Source organism: Pleuronectes platessa, chromosome 15, assembly GCF_947347685.1.
Source record: "Pleuronectes platessa chromosome 15, fPlePla1.1, whole genome shotgun sequence".
NCBI classification, from domain to species: domain Eukaryota; kingdom Metazoa; phylum Chordata; class Actinopteri; order Pleuronectiformes; family Pleuronectidae; genus Pleuronectes; species Pleuronectes platessa.
The window spans coordinates 20,869,246-20,886,181 of NC_070640.1; the positions used below are offsets into that span (position 1 = coordinate 20,869,246).

At 40.3% G+C, this 16,936-nt stretch overlaps 1 protein-coding gene across 1 annotated transcript; it reads left to right on the forward strand.

The window, feature by feature from the left end:
• The first annotated feature begins 855 nt into the window (after window positions 1-855).
• On the forward strand, window positions 856-15,173 carry igsf5a (immunoglobulin superfamily, member 5a). The gene is made up of 10 exons (XM_053440902.1): window positions 856-945; window positions 2,219-2,371; window positions 3,513-3,591; window positions 4,951-5,265; window positions 9,794-10,084; window positions 13,043-13,162; window positions 13,508-13,532; window positions 13,633-13,730; window positions 13,869-13,933; window positions 15,066-15,173. Exons 1-10 carry the CDS (start codon window positions 856-858, stop codon window positions 15,171-15,173), a joined length of 1,344 nt encoding a protein of 447 aa, XP_053296877.1.
• Window positions 15,174-16,936: the final 1,763 nt, after the last annotated feature.

The window sequence follows — 16,936 nt, forward strand, 5'->3', positions numbered from 1 at the left end:
TTTTCCAGATAAAGATTTTAAACTAATCAGTTTATCAGATATAACAGTGTTATGAACAAAATATAAAATGTAGTTACAATTCGCGCCCTACTTTTACTCACTACTACATGTAAGTAACGATTTAATGTTTGTAAACTATGATGCTGTGTGATGATCTAAAGATAAGGTATAATGATACACAGCACAGACAGGGGTCATTCTTCCATTTGCATATACATTTTGATAACTTAAGCCTTAACCTGAATTCAATACTAACATTGGATTATTATTAGTTTTTAAATGCTGTTTAAACGTATGTGCAAAGTGTCCATTTTCTTCACTTAGTCTCCATACTATGTTTTCATTAATTCGAGCATTTGTTAACGATGTTTTATTCCGCTCCTGATGTAAATAGAACGTTTTTAAATATAAAGGGCCCATTCTAGGGTCAAGAAAACAACAATTCATACAATTTAGATGACAAAAACTCGTGAAAACCTTACTAGGAGTTTTTTGAATAAATAAATAAACCACTCTTACACGCTTGACCTTTGAATCTTTGGCAACATATATACCAAATTTAATTCAAATAAACTTCAGCTTTAAATGAAACAAACTATCACATGGTAAAGTTGCACAAAAAGTTAATGTGTTAATAGGCATCAATTGAAATACAATTTAAGAGTATTTAAAATTCACTATATAAAATGTGCATTTCTGTATGAACAGAGCACTGCATTATGTATTAACTCAACATTATCCTACAGTGACCTCTATTGGTCAGAAAGTAAAACATCACTCAGTTATGGTTATTGGAGTTCAATGCAGAGCAGAACAACTGCTCTTAGCACAGAGCAGCCTGTGTGAAACTCAACAATGGAGACGACCTTGATGGTGAAAGTGTTGTTCCCACTTTGTTCATCAACCAGCTACAGGACAACTGCCCTGGAGATGTGTGCTTTCAATGTTTGTGATAGTGAAGATATATGATGTTTCTGATCAGTGCTCAGATAGGCAATGTAAATGAGAGGTTGAGTAAACTATGACTATTGGTGATCATGCCCGTTAAATGAAATCGCTTTGAAGCTGGACGCACTTTCTTCTTTTCTACCTCCTGCGGGGTCAGAGGTCAGAACTCACTTCGACAAAGATGCTGTATCGAATAGTCTATTTAAACCGTTTACACTGAAACTATCATTGAGAGCTTCCCAAAAGGGTTCGGAGAGAGAGCAGTGAAATTGAATGAGTTCATCACAATGACTTTAATGGGTTGGAAGAAGCTTTCTGGTGTGTTACTTTGAATAGGTAACTAAATGCAGCTTTATAAAGATACCCAGTTACTAGCTCATTTTTTAAAACCAGGGTGGACACATGCAAAGTCTGGAACAGGAAACCATTCCACTCATATTAATAATGCTGCTGCTCTTTGTTATATCTCACTTTAGTGTCAAAATAAAAATGATAGTATAAGTTAATAAACGGCTCAATATATGAAAAAAATGGGCTATTTAGGTTTTGATCAATTACAAATATTTATTTATAAATTGTGTTGCCATGGTGTTTTCCCAATATATAAGTGACCTGAAGTAAATCTGGTGTTTCCTTGATGACCACAAATCCTGCTTTTTAGTATACAGACCCCTGGTTTGAGTGCACAAACCAAACAGGAAAACTAAGAAACAGATGGAGGGGGACAAAAACATTGCTCCATGCTAATCCTGTGTGTAAAGAAACAGGGTTCCTTTCAGTCCTTAAATCTATATAATGAAAGAAACATAAAATAAAGTACAAAACAGAGGAAGCCAAAGACATCTTAAGGTTTCATTTATTCATTCATCACACTCATCTAAACTAAAGCATCTTTATCTGTCAGCATGTAAACATTTGTGAAGGATGACTGAAGACAAACCACATCTGAGGGTTGAAGGGACTTTCACTGAAACACGTTAATATCTAACGTTGAGTAGTAAATATCTACTCTTTCTTTCATTATGATGCAATCATTGAGAAAATATGTTTTTGTCGGCTTAAAGAAGAAATGTATTTCGACAGATTTTCTTTTTCATGCCAACTTTGGTTGTTGAAGAATAAATACGTGGCAAACAGTGTGGCCTGTCAATCAAATTAAGCAATAATATCCATTTAGTTTCGAGCAATAAAAACATGAACTGACTCACAAACAATATACGTCATCCTCCCACACACACTGGGACTCAGTATCACCATAACTCTCTGACAGGTGTGCTGTGTCTATAATGGGTTGGCTCTGGCGGCCAGACCTGAACCTTGCTCCCTGTCCCAGCCACAGGTGGAGTCGCGTCGCTCACCTGCCGTTCCAGGAAATGAGGCTTTGATCCAGTCCACACAGCTCCGCTGCCGCTACCCACTAACAGTGAGTTTGTTTAACTTAAGATGCTGAAGAATTATTTTTCATATGAATACAGAGGTTTCATCATCTAATTAGAGTGATAGGGTTTGATATCAGCACTATTAAAGAAAGGATGGTAAAGCGTTGTATGTACATACGCTAGGCACCACCCTGACAGTGGTGAGGAAGTAACAATACATTCAGTATGGTAATAGAAGGGATACAAGTGAATAATGTAGCTCTTCTACGTTTTTGATTTATTTTGTATAAATTAGGGACTAAATGATAATTATAAATTAAATATTCTTTGCTGGCGTACAGAGGTATGAGATAAACTTGAGGATTTCAATGAACCCTTTCAATGTTATGAAATTTTTCTTATTTCTTAGTAAAGAAATATCCTAGTGATGAGGATTTACCTTAATTGTCACTGTTTATTTACTGGAAATGTACCATATTCCCTGACTTTACCTTATTCAAGTTTTTCTTCATTATATCAGGAGGTCATTCTTAAATTTCTGTCACACATGTTGTGTTTTTCTTTTCTAACTGAAATTGTAATTGTTTTTATCTATTCATTTTTACCTGCATGTTTTTATTAGTGGATTACTTAGTAACTATGTCTACAAACCTGCTATGCATATATAAAGATATTATTAAAAATAAATAAAGGCATAGATTTGACATAATTTCACCATATAATTCATTGCATTTACATGGAGTGAGATCTCTGCAACTTCAGCAGATTAAAACCATATGATAACCATTGGAATCTTCACCATTTACCTGCCATCTGGCAATAATAATCTCTCTGTTGCTCATGTCCTGGAGTGACCGCCCTGAAAAGCTGGGGATGTATTTGGACCTAACACACTAAGGCCGAGTGCCAAAGGCGACACAGTCATATTTAGCTAAGAGTCGACTCATTTGACAACAAACATTATATTTTAGAATGTGCTCGGCCAAAACTGTTGAGTATAACCTCAAACTAAAAGTTTTCAGGTTATTTTTGATTAGTAGAGGAAGTGGAGACATAACAGACAACATCTACACAGCCACTTATTATCCATCTCCCACTTCTCATTTAAATCCGTTTTTTCAGGACATTTTGGACGACAGTAGATTTGTTGGATATTCAATCAGCTGTCTCTCTTATCATCAACAGGTCAACATAAGCATGACCGTCTCCTGGAAATCACTGCCCACGTTCCTCCACATCTGCCTATTCCTGTGCACCACTGGAGGTCAGAATTTATTCTTCAAATAACAGTCTGCCTGATAAGGTCAACAGCGAAGGAGAGTCATGTTTGTCCAGCAATGTATTAATTAGTTATCCAAACATTTACTGAGCAGTTTCCTGTTTGCTGTTCATGTCAAGTAAATCTTTATATTTAATACTACATTTTTTACGGATTCATTTAATGATCACAGTTTTAAAAGCCCTGGGAGATGAATGCTGTGATGATTAAATTGGGTCCTTGTAGGGAAATGATGTGAAAGGAGAAGGTAATTCAAGTACAAGAGGTTCTTGTTCCCACTTTTTTATCAGCTGATCTTTATCTGACACGTGAAATGATTTTGAAGTGTCATATTTTTAATAAATCAATTCTGACCTGTGAGGTTCTTCATCATCAGGAAGAAACCTTGAATTAAAACTTTCTTTCCACCACACAAGGTCAGACCGATTTCTTTTCTTTCATGATCATTACTAATCATTACTCCTAGATGCTGCTTTGAAGAAAAAAAGAGCTGAACAAACCAAACTGTACAATCAGTTGTTCTGATCTAAATGTAACCACCTTTCATTCCAGACTGTTTTCATTCTTCTCGCTCTCACTCAAAACCAACAATAGTGAGACAATCACACACAATCTCTACCTCAGGATTAAACAGTCGACAAGTGAGGGATGGATGTTGTGTTTGAGTTTCAGTCTTGTCAAAAACCAACAAAACACAACCAATGCACTCTGTGATATTGACATACCTTGAGCAAAGTCAAACATGTCTCAAGTTATGTGTTTCCACAACGCGTAGGTCATTCCCAGTGCCCTGACTCAAGAGCTTGACTCTCCAATTGCATTCCAGTGCATGATTTACTGATGTTATTGCTTCATCAGCAGTGACACCAACACCTCAAATGGTCTGCGTTTCACTCACTGACGACAGGACAGAGCTTAAATTATAAAAATAACAAAAATAACAGATTACAGCAGACATTTTGTTTGTTGTGAGACCTAATATTAGCTTCATGTTATACTCAGCAGCAGAGCTTTATTATATTCATTATATAACGTTGGCATTTTTGGCAAAGCAAATGAATAGAAATGAATGAATAGAAAATCTAGGCCAGCTCAAAAACCAATAATTAAACAGAATCAGACATAACAACACAGCTGAAAACAGCTCAATGATCAGTCAAGAACAATGTGCATTTAAACCAAGTCTCAACTGTTAACATCACAAGAGGAAGACGAAGATGCACTAAACAGGAAGTATGGAGGTGTGTGCTGTCATGACAAGAACCAAGGAATGATCCGTCATTCTGTTTCTTCTGTCGATACATCACGGCTGTCGTGCTTTACATTTCGTCTCTGTATGTTCAGCGGTGACCCAACAATTCCAGCTGGAGCCTGCGAACCAAACAGTGCTGCAGGGCTCTGATGTGAAGTTCAACGCCACCGTGCAGGGACAATGGCTGTTCATGACCTGGAGCGTCGGAGATAATTTGGTCCTCACTGTCCCTGTAGAAAGCAACGGGACCTCATCCTTACCACGGTTCTCTGCCAAATTCTGCTCTGCTGGTGACCCCAGCTGTGTGGAGTTCACCATCCACAACGTCAACCGCAGTACCAATGGGTTGGTCACCTGCAGCGTGCAGGGGGCTTATGGATCCAAGACTGCACAGTTTAACGTTCAAGGTGAGGGTAACAAACAAATATCAGGCTGCACATATATGTTAGTACCTGCAGGGATGGGGGGGCTGAAATATGATAGGCCTCTCAAAGGCTAGTCACTTACTAACAATAAATATGACTGTAGGAGCCACATTTAAGTTTATTACTATGAACAATGTACGTAATATCCACATTTTTTCTCTATTTGTGTTTGCAATTGGTAGCAAGTAACCAGCTCCACAGTTGAGGAGGGTGGCCCTATAAGTTGTTGGGCATGGTGCATGGTGGGAGAGAGAAAGCGGTTGACAGCAGATACCATATTTGACCTCAGCCTCAGCGCTGTGAAAGTGTCAGCTGGCGAATCAGCAACGCTCCAGTGAAAAACTGAAACAACTGCTTCTGATTTTCGTATTAGATTTATTTGCACTAAACTCTAAGCAACAGTAAACAATGCGCTCTCCTTGGATCTCTTCTTGGTAACGAGGCTGCTAGTCCGACATACTGCACCCAAACTCACTATGTGGTAATAACAATATAACTTTGGAATAGGGGTTAAAAGGAAACTATTTAGGAAACAACTTCAGGAGTTTTTGCCACTACAGTGACAATTTGTAAATATTTTTTATTTTCAAAGCTTTCTTAGCAACAATAATAACAACAATTACAAATTGACATAGCACCTTTAAAGGTTTTACAAGTCACATTGATTAAAAACGATTCATAAATAAAAGCAATACAAAAAAAGAATCACATTAAAGGAGTGTTTACAGATAAAACCTATAGGAACAATAAAAATAAGACAAATAAAAAATACAAATAAAAAGAATAATAGCAATGATCATAAAAGGATGTAATAGAGACGGCATCATATAAAAGCAAGTGATTAAGAAGTGATTTAAATTGCATCTACAAATACTGAGGCCCTTTGTGTAAATTGTGACTCCTGATATAGAGAAATCCTGGATTCACCACTGAGTACATGTCCTTCACTGTGTATGCAAACAGGACGTCCCTATCAAAAGCCACTGATTTGGAGTTGTCTGCAGTCTGCTCTCGCTTAGACATTGAATTCTAAAAAGATCTTACAGTTTGAGGAAGGTGTAGTTACTAGGATGCACTGTGGGGGGCAGCAGTGTGCTCTTTTTCAACTGTGCAACCTGCAACCTCTTTGAAGAATATAATCACATTTGAAGCGATGTAACATTTAACATTCAGCCTGAGCTTTCTGGTGCTGTGGACATTATTGTTGTAGAAGAATCAAAGTGCTCATGCCGTACTTGGCTCAGCAGGGAGGGAATAGTGATAAAAAAACAAACACCAAAGAAGCTTCAACAATATTATAAATTTCAGAAGGAAAAAATTACAACAAATATGCACATAATACTCACACACATACACACATGTTTGCCTGTGCTAGATGGCCTGTGTGGGGCTCATTATCTCCCCATCACATTTATTGGAAAGCGGTGTCAGAGAAACTGGGGGCTTCCTTGGGTCGGGGGGTTGGGGGACCTATAACATAACAGCTTGTTGTTCAGGGAGACAGAGAGCAACTATAATTGCTTTTGTAATGGGGGGATGTCGAATTAGTTAGACGTTAGCAGCCAGTATCAGAGACCCGGAATTCAAACACACATACAAGTGAACAAAATAAATAAAAATAATCTAAGGAAAAAACTTTGATGCATCTTTTTCAATTTTATAAAGGCAGCATAGGGAATTATTAGTGGAAAATAAAACCAAGAGAAAGCAAAAGCTTCTAATTCCCAGTGTATGCATGTGTTACATCCTTGACTAAAATTTTTCATGCAGGAAAAATAACATAGAATCTTGAAAGAAGAAAATGGAGGCATTAATACTGTGCATCAGACCATAGATATAATGTAACCGTGCTGTAGATAGTGTCATTAATATTTGACTGCAGTGATTAATATTCCTTTGCAAACATTGCTTTCATGAATTTCCCAAAAAATTAAACTTTATATAATTAAATCATTCTCCAGTTATCTGATTTATTCACACTACGCCAATATGATAGATAATAATTAAATGTGACCCTTTAAATGGAACATACGTAATAAAGTTATATAGAGATTTAAAATGTAATTGAAATATATAGTTAATAAAAAAAATCGATTTGATGTCAGATATTCAGAAATGGACATATATATGGCTTCAGAGAAAACCTCTGATTCCAATGTTTGGATCAGTAACTCCCCCTAAATCAAAACAGAGGGAAAAAAAAATTCTCCAGAGGGAAAATACCTTTCCAGCCTTTCCATTCATCAGTAGATCAGCTCAACCTCTGGATTAGCCAGAGGGATGATAGTGAGCACACCCCCAATAAATAATTGTCTCTCTAAGGTAGTTTTATCAACCAGCCACAAACCAGTGCACTTTCGCAGCAGTATAAAGCAAATCCAGCAAAACACCACACATGCCCGCTGCCCAGCGTGATAGTAATCTGAAGGTGATCTCACTGTGAAACATCTGGGCCCTGCTCCCCGGCTGTGAATGGATATTGATCGTGTAGGTGCTGGAGCTCTATCTCATGCTGCTGATTAGGACCTCCATGATAACAGACAGATTCTCCTTGCATGGAGCTAATGCTAATAAATCCAGCTAATAGACCTGCCAGCTGGGCACATTCATTGCTTTTCTGCAAGAATGGTGTTAATGAGGGACACTGACAGTTCATCAGCAACGAGAGTTTAACAGCAAACTACAGACAGGCTCATATCATATTAAAGTCTAATGTTAACAACTGTAAGATTGTTCCATTGGTTCACCTGATGTCAAGGTGATCCCTTCATATCCACACTAACAAAACAATGAACGGCATTATCCAACGTGGGAACACATCAGTGATCTTATTGTTCAACCTATAGAAAATCATTAGCCATGCAGCAGCAGCAGCAGCCATGTGTTTATCTGCCCCACAGTTAGATTGAGTTTTTATATGTTTTCCCTTGTGATTGGGTATTGTGTTATTTCAGGCAGGGCACAGAGGTCACACTTATCTAAACTGACTGTCATCAGCTGCTTTATTCATGCTTCACCATCACTGCCCCATTCATCAGCCTTGTGCCTTTATCCAGCCACAGTCATGCAGGTGCACACAGTGACCTGTATAACCTCATTTCTCACTGGATATACTGAGCTCAAACGTTCATGCTAACACATATCATTTGCCACTGCAGCACCTTCCATACAATCTTTAACTTATGCACTGTTTATGCGAGTTTAAGAGGGAATTTGTGGTTTTAGAAGAAACTGCTGCTCTAATATTTCTCACCAATAATTCAAGAATGTACTATGTTTATGTGAATATCAACAAACGGCACGTTCAAATCAGTTTTAACATGGTCTCTACAAAAGGTCCATGGCTAGCTACAATATGCTGTATGTTCACAATTTCACAATATAGGCTACATAGTTTGATTATCCTCTGTTGTTCATCTTATCACACAAACAGAGGCCAGACCCTGTCAAACACACAACGCCCAGCAGTGACAGTTGCTACTGCTACAGCCACAAACAGAAAATTAAAACCTGGCTCAACTTTGTGGCCTAAACATTAAATAAGAACGCCTACCGAGTACTTTGTTTTAGAAATTTTATCTTAAAAAATGGGAAACAATAACTTACCAAACCTATGGGAGTCTGGAGGTCTGGCCAAATGTAACAAAGGTGAGGAGGTCTGGGCCAGTCCACAGCGACAGTAGGACCTAGAGCTTCCTCCCCTAAACTAATACACCAAGAGGTCAGCCTAAACCAGAAATAGAGCCCGAAAACTGGACTACCAGACTTCCAGCCTCAAACAGAAAGAAACCCAAAGAACCATCATCATCATTATAGTCATCAAGCTGCTGCTGTTGCTGGGAGAGAGAGCGAGCCTCTTCTGCCCTCCCTTACATACCAGGCAGGGCCACAATCAGCTGATCCGGGATACCGGAGGAGAGGAGAGCAGAGCAAAGAGTAAAGGGGGGAGGGAAGACACAGGAAGGTGGTAGCGCGTAACCTAAACTTTAAACTAGTCTGAACACATAAATAGAAAAACATCTTAATCTAAGTCATACAATTAATGCATTAACACAACAATACTAAACAGCATTTTTTTAACGCAAACACAAGGGATTAACTAAAATAAGGGACTTGAGATTCAGCTGGTATAATAGATGCCACGGAAATGTTTATTCCGACAAATAACATAGACAGAAATAAGCAAACTATTAAAAGAAACTGAAATCTAAAACCCACAAGCTAAACTACAAGGATAGGACAGGGCTAACGTTACATGGAGACAGTGGCTCCAAGTTTCTTGATGGTGTCTAACTCAACCTTATCAGGAACTTGTAATTCTGAAAGAGAACACACACAACACATAAAAACAACACAATGCACAGAGGCGCAGGCAGATGTGTCACACAGCACCAACCCTAGTGAGCAGGAACCCAATGGTAGCACTCCCTCAGACCACTGGGTCAGATGCTTGAAAAAAGCACTGATTCTCTGAACTAACCTCTTCATTGTCCCGGTCACTGTCTCTCAGAGAGTGGCACAGTCAACATCCTGGGAGGGAACGTGACCGTGGACCAGGACCAGCAGGTGGAGTTCCAGTGTGTTACTACTGCTTGGTTCCCCATACCCACAGTAAGCTGGACGCAAAACAGTAACGCTATAGACAGCAGCCTGTACAACACCAGCAGCATGGCGGATGGGGCCCTCTTTAACTCCACCAGTGTCCTCAAGTTCCAGGCAGTCCAAAACACCACAGTGGAGTGTTGGGCAACTGTGCAAGCGCTAACAAACCCACTGTCCAGCTCCGTCTCCTTGGTGGTTGGTAAGAAAGTCAACCTGTCCCTTTCTGCCTCTGTGCTACATTCAAAGTTTGGAAAAAGGGAGCTAAATTAATTGTGATTTCATTCTTTGGTTCCCTGTGTTGGTAATATCAAAAACAACACAAATTCATACCTCCCATTACAATGGAAATCCAGCTGTCCACTACACTACACAATCTCAAATCTACATCATTGCCAGAGAACACTTTTTACTACACCCATGATCAGTGATGCCGGTAACGCGCTACTTAGTAACGCGTTACTCTAATCTGACCACTTTTTTCAGTAACGAGTAATCTAACGCGTTACTATTTCCAAACCAGTAATCAGATTAAAATTACTTGTCCAAGTCACCTTGCGTTACTATTTCGGTATTTGTGGTTAACCCGCTGGGCACGTCCTGCGGCTGGGGGAGCAGTCGCCCCGTCGCCCTCCTCACCACGCCGCCGGAGGCTCGGTGTGCGGCACGCCTCGACGTTTTTTTAGGGGGGGAGGTGCTCATCCGCGGTGCGGGGGCTTTCCTTCTAGTATGCCGCGGGGCGGTGTCCGTCGGCGCTGCGGAAGGCGGGTACCGGTTGGAGGGGACCGGGTACGGCGGTCGGCGGCAGCGACTCTGGACGCGTGTCGGTCCCGTCAGATCACCTCAGCTACAGCGCCGGTTGGGGGAACCCTCCGTTCGCGCGGGGGGGGGGGGGGGGGGGGGGGGGGGGGGGGGAACCTCCGGCGGTGTCTAATAAAGTTAGTGTTGGCAAAACCGGTTGTCTTTTTTATGTTGAGGCGGCGGGGGTGTTGTCGGCAGCTGCTGAATGTAACTAATAAAGTAACTTGTAATCTAATTTAGTTACTTTTAAAATCAAGTAACTTGTGATCTAACTTAGTTACTTTTAAAATCAAGTAACTTGTAAAGTAACTAAGTTACTTTTTCAAAGTAACTATGGCAACACTGCCCATGATATACTTTTTTGTTTTCTGGAAGTAATTGATTGATTAATAAGACGATTAATTTTGCCCAGTTGTGACATGGGGTTGTAGTGTTGTGGTTGTCGTCTCACAGCAAAAAGGTTTCCAGTTCAAGTCAGAGTTTGGCTGGGGTCTTACTTCATGTTTTCATGTTCACGCCGTGTCTTTGTGGGTTTACTCTCGTCACTCCGGCTTCTTCAGACACTCCAAAGACACATCACAGGTGTAAATGGTTGTGTGTCTCCGTATGTTGGCGATATGGTGGCGGCCTGACCGGGGTGTATCCCACCTCTTGCCCAATGGCGGCTGGGAGCTATGGCTGGGATCATCAATGTATAAGCTCTGTAGATAATGGATGGATGGAAGGATTGATCAGTCTCATTTAAATCTAGTTCGATTAGAAATCTCGAGAAGATTATATAATGAACAGTATGGAGTTCTTAACAGTGTAACGGTTGGCAAAATTCACTTATGCAGCATTAATGACAGAACATTTGTGAAAGAAAACATTTATTATGAACATAATAAAGTATAAAAACACAAATTGCTAAACAAACGTTCTAACTAGCAAAAATTTGGGAAAATGTGTGTGTGTGTGTGTGTGTGTGTGTGTGTGTATGCAAATTAGGGGGGTTCTCAAAATGGTGGCTTGACAAAAGAGTAACACCTTCTTGTGGGCTTTTAAGATGGTGGTTTGGCCCACTAACGTTAACAGCCCCCCCCCCCCCCCCCCCAACCTTTTTCTTCTGAAGGGGGCAAGGAAATAAATAAGGTGAAGACTATGTGTGTGTCTGTGTAGATGTTAAATCAGAGAATGCAAGCGTCAGAGAGACCCACAGAGGAAGCCTCTGAAGGGCCTAACTAACAATTACTTCCAAATAACTTATAACCACAATACCACAGCATATATCAAACTTATAAACACACACACAGAATCGAATAAACAGTCTTGCTTAGTCAATTATAATTATTAAGCCCAGTATGTTACCAGTCCTTAGAAAGGGAGAAAGTTGCTGTCCCGTTGCATTTCGGTGAAGTCTCCGGTTGGTCGAAAGGTTTCTGCCTTAGTGGTTCTGTTGAGCTGTGAAGCTCCGTTGCTTGGTAGAAATCCTTACCTGCAGGACATTGAGTCGCTGCCAGGAGTTTGGAGAGCTTGAAGGGCGAGGAGGTTTCCTTGAGAAGGTGAGCTGGAAGCTAGACCTTTGCGTTCCTCTCTTTGGATGCGAAGAGAAGGGTTGAGCTGGAGAAATCTGGTTTCTCCCTCTCACCGATGCAGGAGGAGAAAAGGCCGGCAGCCTCACTCCTTGAAGAGTTGTGGAAAAGAGTTGTTGCCCACTGGGAGACGGAGTTCCTTGACTTTCTCAGAACAAAAAGAACATGTTGCATCTTGGGAGATTGAGTTTGCTCCAGACATGCTGCATGCTTGTTTCAAGTTTTGACTGAAAGGAGGCCTGTGGTTAACACAAAAACCATGTCCCAACACATATCATCAACAAACATCACTGTCCTAGTATTTAAAGAAGACGTGAAAGTAGGTAACATTACTGCTTTTGTCTCAAGGCTTAGTCCAAGGATGATGCAGTGTTTGACACCGCTCTCCTGAATGCAACCAGGATGTGCTCACAGGCAGCAGTGACCATATCGGTCTGAGCTTGAGTTGATTTCTGTGAATATTCTCAGAGATCCAGGTCATGGTATCTGCAGACATGTAGTAGGTGCTTAGGGAACTGTTTCAAGAAACAAGAGCAAGTCCAGCTGCCTACGTAGACTTGAACAACTTCTGAAGCTTGATTGATATTACAGACAGCAACGATGTTTAACAGACATATTTAATGGATGGCAATGGGGGGCAGGGGGGTTATGGTGGGTCGGAGACACTCCTGTATTAACCCCATCATTCAGTTGTGTGACTGAAACCTCAGACTGGTTCAGCATGTTATAATGGTATATTATCTCTTTGAGTGTTCTATTCTGAATTCCGGCCTTTCCTCTTGCTACAGTTCCCAAACCTCCTGACTGGACTGTGCTGATAGCTGTGGTCGTGTCTTTTGGAGGTGCTGCTTTGCTGGCTTTACTCATCCTCGGAATCATCTTCTGCTGCAACCGCAGAAAAGAAAAACGTGAGGCTGTCACTTCTAACACAACTCACACCACACACTAAGATATGTCATGGTACTAATTTGTGTGCGGGTAGCTAGTGCTGGAAAATATTAATGAGAATGGGGTCGCAAACAAACATATATTCTTACATACAGGGCAAAAACGCAAAAAAGTTGATGTTACTGATTCTTGATCAAACATGTTACTGTAAATCTAAGGGAAACAGTGGGAAGACAGATTAATATCAGACTGAGTCGAACTTGTTCTATAATCATTACAGTGTTATTTGAGATGAACAGTTGTGTACGTTTTGTTTACTTGTAAATATTTGTACATTCATTTGGTATCTCACAATCCCCCTCCAGAATCCAACTACCAAGATGAAATGAGGTGAGAATAAGAGAAAATGTATTAAATACTCCACCTCAATAACTTTGGTGTGTTTCTACAACCAGTTAAAAACTGTGTTGTGATTTATGTGTGTTCGTAGCAGGAGGGTGAGGACACAGAGCCAGCTCAGTACAGTCAGTGAAGCTGCCCTTAGACGGGGTCAAGCCAATGCAGGATATGAGCCAGAAGGTCAAACAAGTAAGAGCGACGGGTGAAATTACACACATGCACAAGTTCTAGATGAAAATCTGTACATTCAATTCAAATTAAAAAGTTGAAAGGTGCACTCTATCACATGTTACCAAGCCAGGTCCAAACTCTTGTCTCTGCCCACAGGTGTCGCTCCCAGTGAACTCACTGACAGTTGGTCTTACCAGGCAAATGGCCCCATTGCTTACCAGGTAGGGTTGTGGGGTGGTTCTGTAATACACAATGACAATACACAATACAAAGTAGATAATGATGTATACAGCTGTGTACAAAGACCCTTTAAGTCCCTCTCTAAAAGTGAAGCCAAATTGTCTTGATCGTCCCCTGATGGCTGGCTACAGTATAGGCTGTAAAACACCTCCCCAGCCAGAGGACATTAAGGGCCAAACTACAAAGTACATTTCAAATAAATTGTAAATTTGGTTTTAATTATTTATTTAATGCTATAAAAAAAGGGTGAAACATGATTGACTGCTGAGACTGACTCGCTATTAATTGGGCGCATGCATAGGCAGGACCTTGATTCCCTGTGGCTCCATCGATGAACTGCACTTACTCTGGGTCCAAATGACGTCATCGGTGCAAGATGGCAGCATTGGATATTTAATTTCTAGATACTGGGAGGAAGTGGAGACACGTCGTCGATCTTTATATTCAGTCTACTGCCCAACATGACAGACACTGCCATCCATAGTTCCCTAATTAACATGGTTATACAATCTCTACATGGTTATTTTAAACTGGTACTTTTTTGAAAGACAAAAATCATGTAACTGTATGCCAGTTCTCTACCTAGCACTGTGAAGGAGAGCACTCCCCCACTTTGCATCCACCACACACAAAGACGCCCCACAGTTGGTGTAGTGTTCACCTTTGGCAAACGTTATCACAGCTCAGAGGTCACGCTGGATTGTGCCATTAGAAAGCCTGAGAGATTATTTATATTGACCCCTTTTCATTGGTCCTGAGAATGAAATAAACTAAGTATCAGCCACGTGAATTGATCATGTTTAGATATGAATCTGCTAATCATTTAATGTGTCATTTATCAGGCATGGTACATACACAGCATGAATAATTCAAAGCTGATAATTCAACTAATTTAAGTACTGTGATTAACTAGGTAGCTCTGTACAAACATGGATTTAATTACAACCTAGTAATATATCAAGCTGATCTATATCAGTTGAGCAATGTACAGTAGTTAAACATATTTCATGTGTTATTAACACTGTTTCGGGGGGGGGGGGGGGGCAGCTCCCATAGTGAGAGGCAAATCAGATGCATTATTGATGTGATATTTGTTTTGCCGTTGATTTGTAGATGCCTGATATCCTCAACGGTGACCAGACCGGAAATGGCTACAACAGTGCTCAACACACTTTGGACGGATCAGGCTTTAGGAAACACAGACATCTCACCTTTGTGTAAGGACAGAAAGAAAACCACAGAGAACTTGAACAGCAGCCTGAAGCCAAACTGGGCTGCAAAGGTTTATAAAAGGTGGACGAAGGCCGGGATCTGCCCAGAGCAAAGACTGATGGAATAACATGGAGTGGATGGAGTCCCAAGTTGAGGCTGATATTGCAAAACTACTGGGTATTATTTCTGTACTCAAGTTAAGTTGCAGTAACAGCAACATAACAGATTAGCACTGACAAACATGACAAACAACTATAGCAGCCTTCTGATGCTGCTGCATAAAATGTTGAGTTTGTTCTCACGACGGACTAACAGGACTAGGGCCATACTTCTTTCAGCCCTGTTTATCTAGTTCACGCTAAACCATATCTTTACATTGAGTTAAATTATTCCAAAAAGACCATGTTAGACTTCCTTTGTCCTCCTACATCTGTAAATGTCTTATAATGTAATACACGTAATTGCTTGTTCTGTGACCGGCAGCTTATTTTTACCACGTGATAAATAATTATATATAAAACTTTGTAAATTTGTAAATGTTTGAAACAGTCCCTATGAGGAATTACACATTTATGAACTGTATAATATGGTATAAAATGCCAATTTAATTTATATTTTATAATTGAGCCATATGTCTGCATAAACTTGTATGAAAATGTAAATAGAGGCCATTAAACTTTACCTTTAATTTGTACTTCTCTTTTAGCAGATTGTGTCATTGGTATATCGTGTATGGTATTTCACTGAGTAAGGTACAGTGCCTATATATCATGATAAAGATCATGTTTGTTGTCTCTAATGTTATAGTTTCCCCCTTCTCTATGGAAACGGGAATAGATGGATGGATGGATGACATATATTACTGTCAAGAGCATAAAACTGAGACAGATTTTCTTTTCATTTCAGTACAGGTCGGGCCTCTGCTCCCCTTACAATTCATGTGGGACCCTTTACAGCCCCATTGAGATGAACTAGATATATTGAATGTTTCCATCAAATCCATTGAGATGAGTTGTTCACAGATTTATTCCCAACTCAATCTTTATTTTTCAGACCATTCTGATCTCTGTCCAAGTGTCTGGAGACAGAGAGTTTGAACTTTCTGAGACAAATATATTGAAGTAAACACACGTTCGACCTGATGGTGGCACTGTTGAGCTAGTTCAATCATTTTATATTCAATGGAAGTTCTGACTCAGATGTTTTAACTTTTCAGATTTTCCTTCCTTCTTTGATGTTTTTTTCTGAACTACTGAAGTATTTTAGGGCGGAGGAAGCTCAGAGAACCTCCAGGTGAACCAGGGAGAGGGGTTGGCCCAGCTGAGAGTAGTTCGCCAACGAACTCTCCCTGGATTCAAAAGAAGCAGAGGTGCTGCTAGAGAGGAGAGAGTCACATGAGGAGGAACACAGGAAGAGATGCACATCAGTGAAGCTTGTGAAGCAGAGACTGAACTGATTTAATAAAGTATGGTGCTGTGGGTGCCGCTGTGGCAATAGACGATGCCACCGGGGTCTCAACAAACAAGTTGCTTTTCAGCATACTTTATTAAATCACGTGAACAAACATAAACTCAAAAAAACTAAACAAACTTGCCAGCTATTTCAGCTCAGTTCAGTCTCTGCTTCATGTGCTTCACTCATGTATGTCTCTACCTGTGTTTCTCCTCATGTCTCTCGCTCTCCCTGTGTCAGCTCCACTGCTGCCTTTCGAATCCAGGGAGAATTCATTGGCCAACTGCTCTGAGCTGTGCCAATCTCCTCTCCCTGGTTCA

What these genes read in the sequence shown, in the direction of transcription:
- igsf5a (XM_053440902.1), top strand. Translation starts at nt 856, where the DNA reads ATGGAGACGACCTTGATGGTGAAAGTGTTGTTCCCACTTTGTTCATCA. An exon ending in ATTCCTGTGCACCACTGGAG is followed by an intron (nt 3,592 to 4,950) that starts GTCAGAATTTAT and finishes CTGTATGTTCAG; the next exon opens with CGGTGACCCAACAATTCCAG. An exon ending in TGAGCCAGAAGGTCAAACAA is followed by an intron (nt 13,731 to 13,868) that starts GTAAGAGCGACG and finishes CTCTGCCCACAG; the next exon opens with GTGTCGCTCCCAGTGAACTC.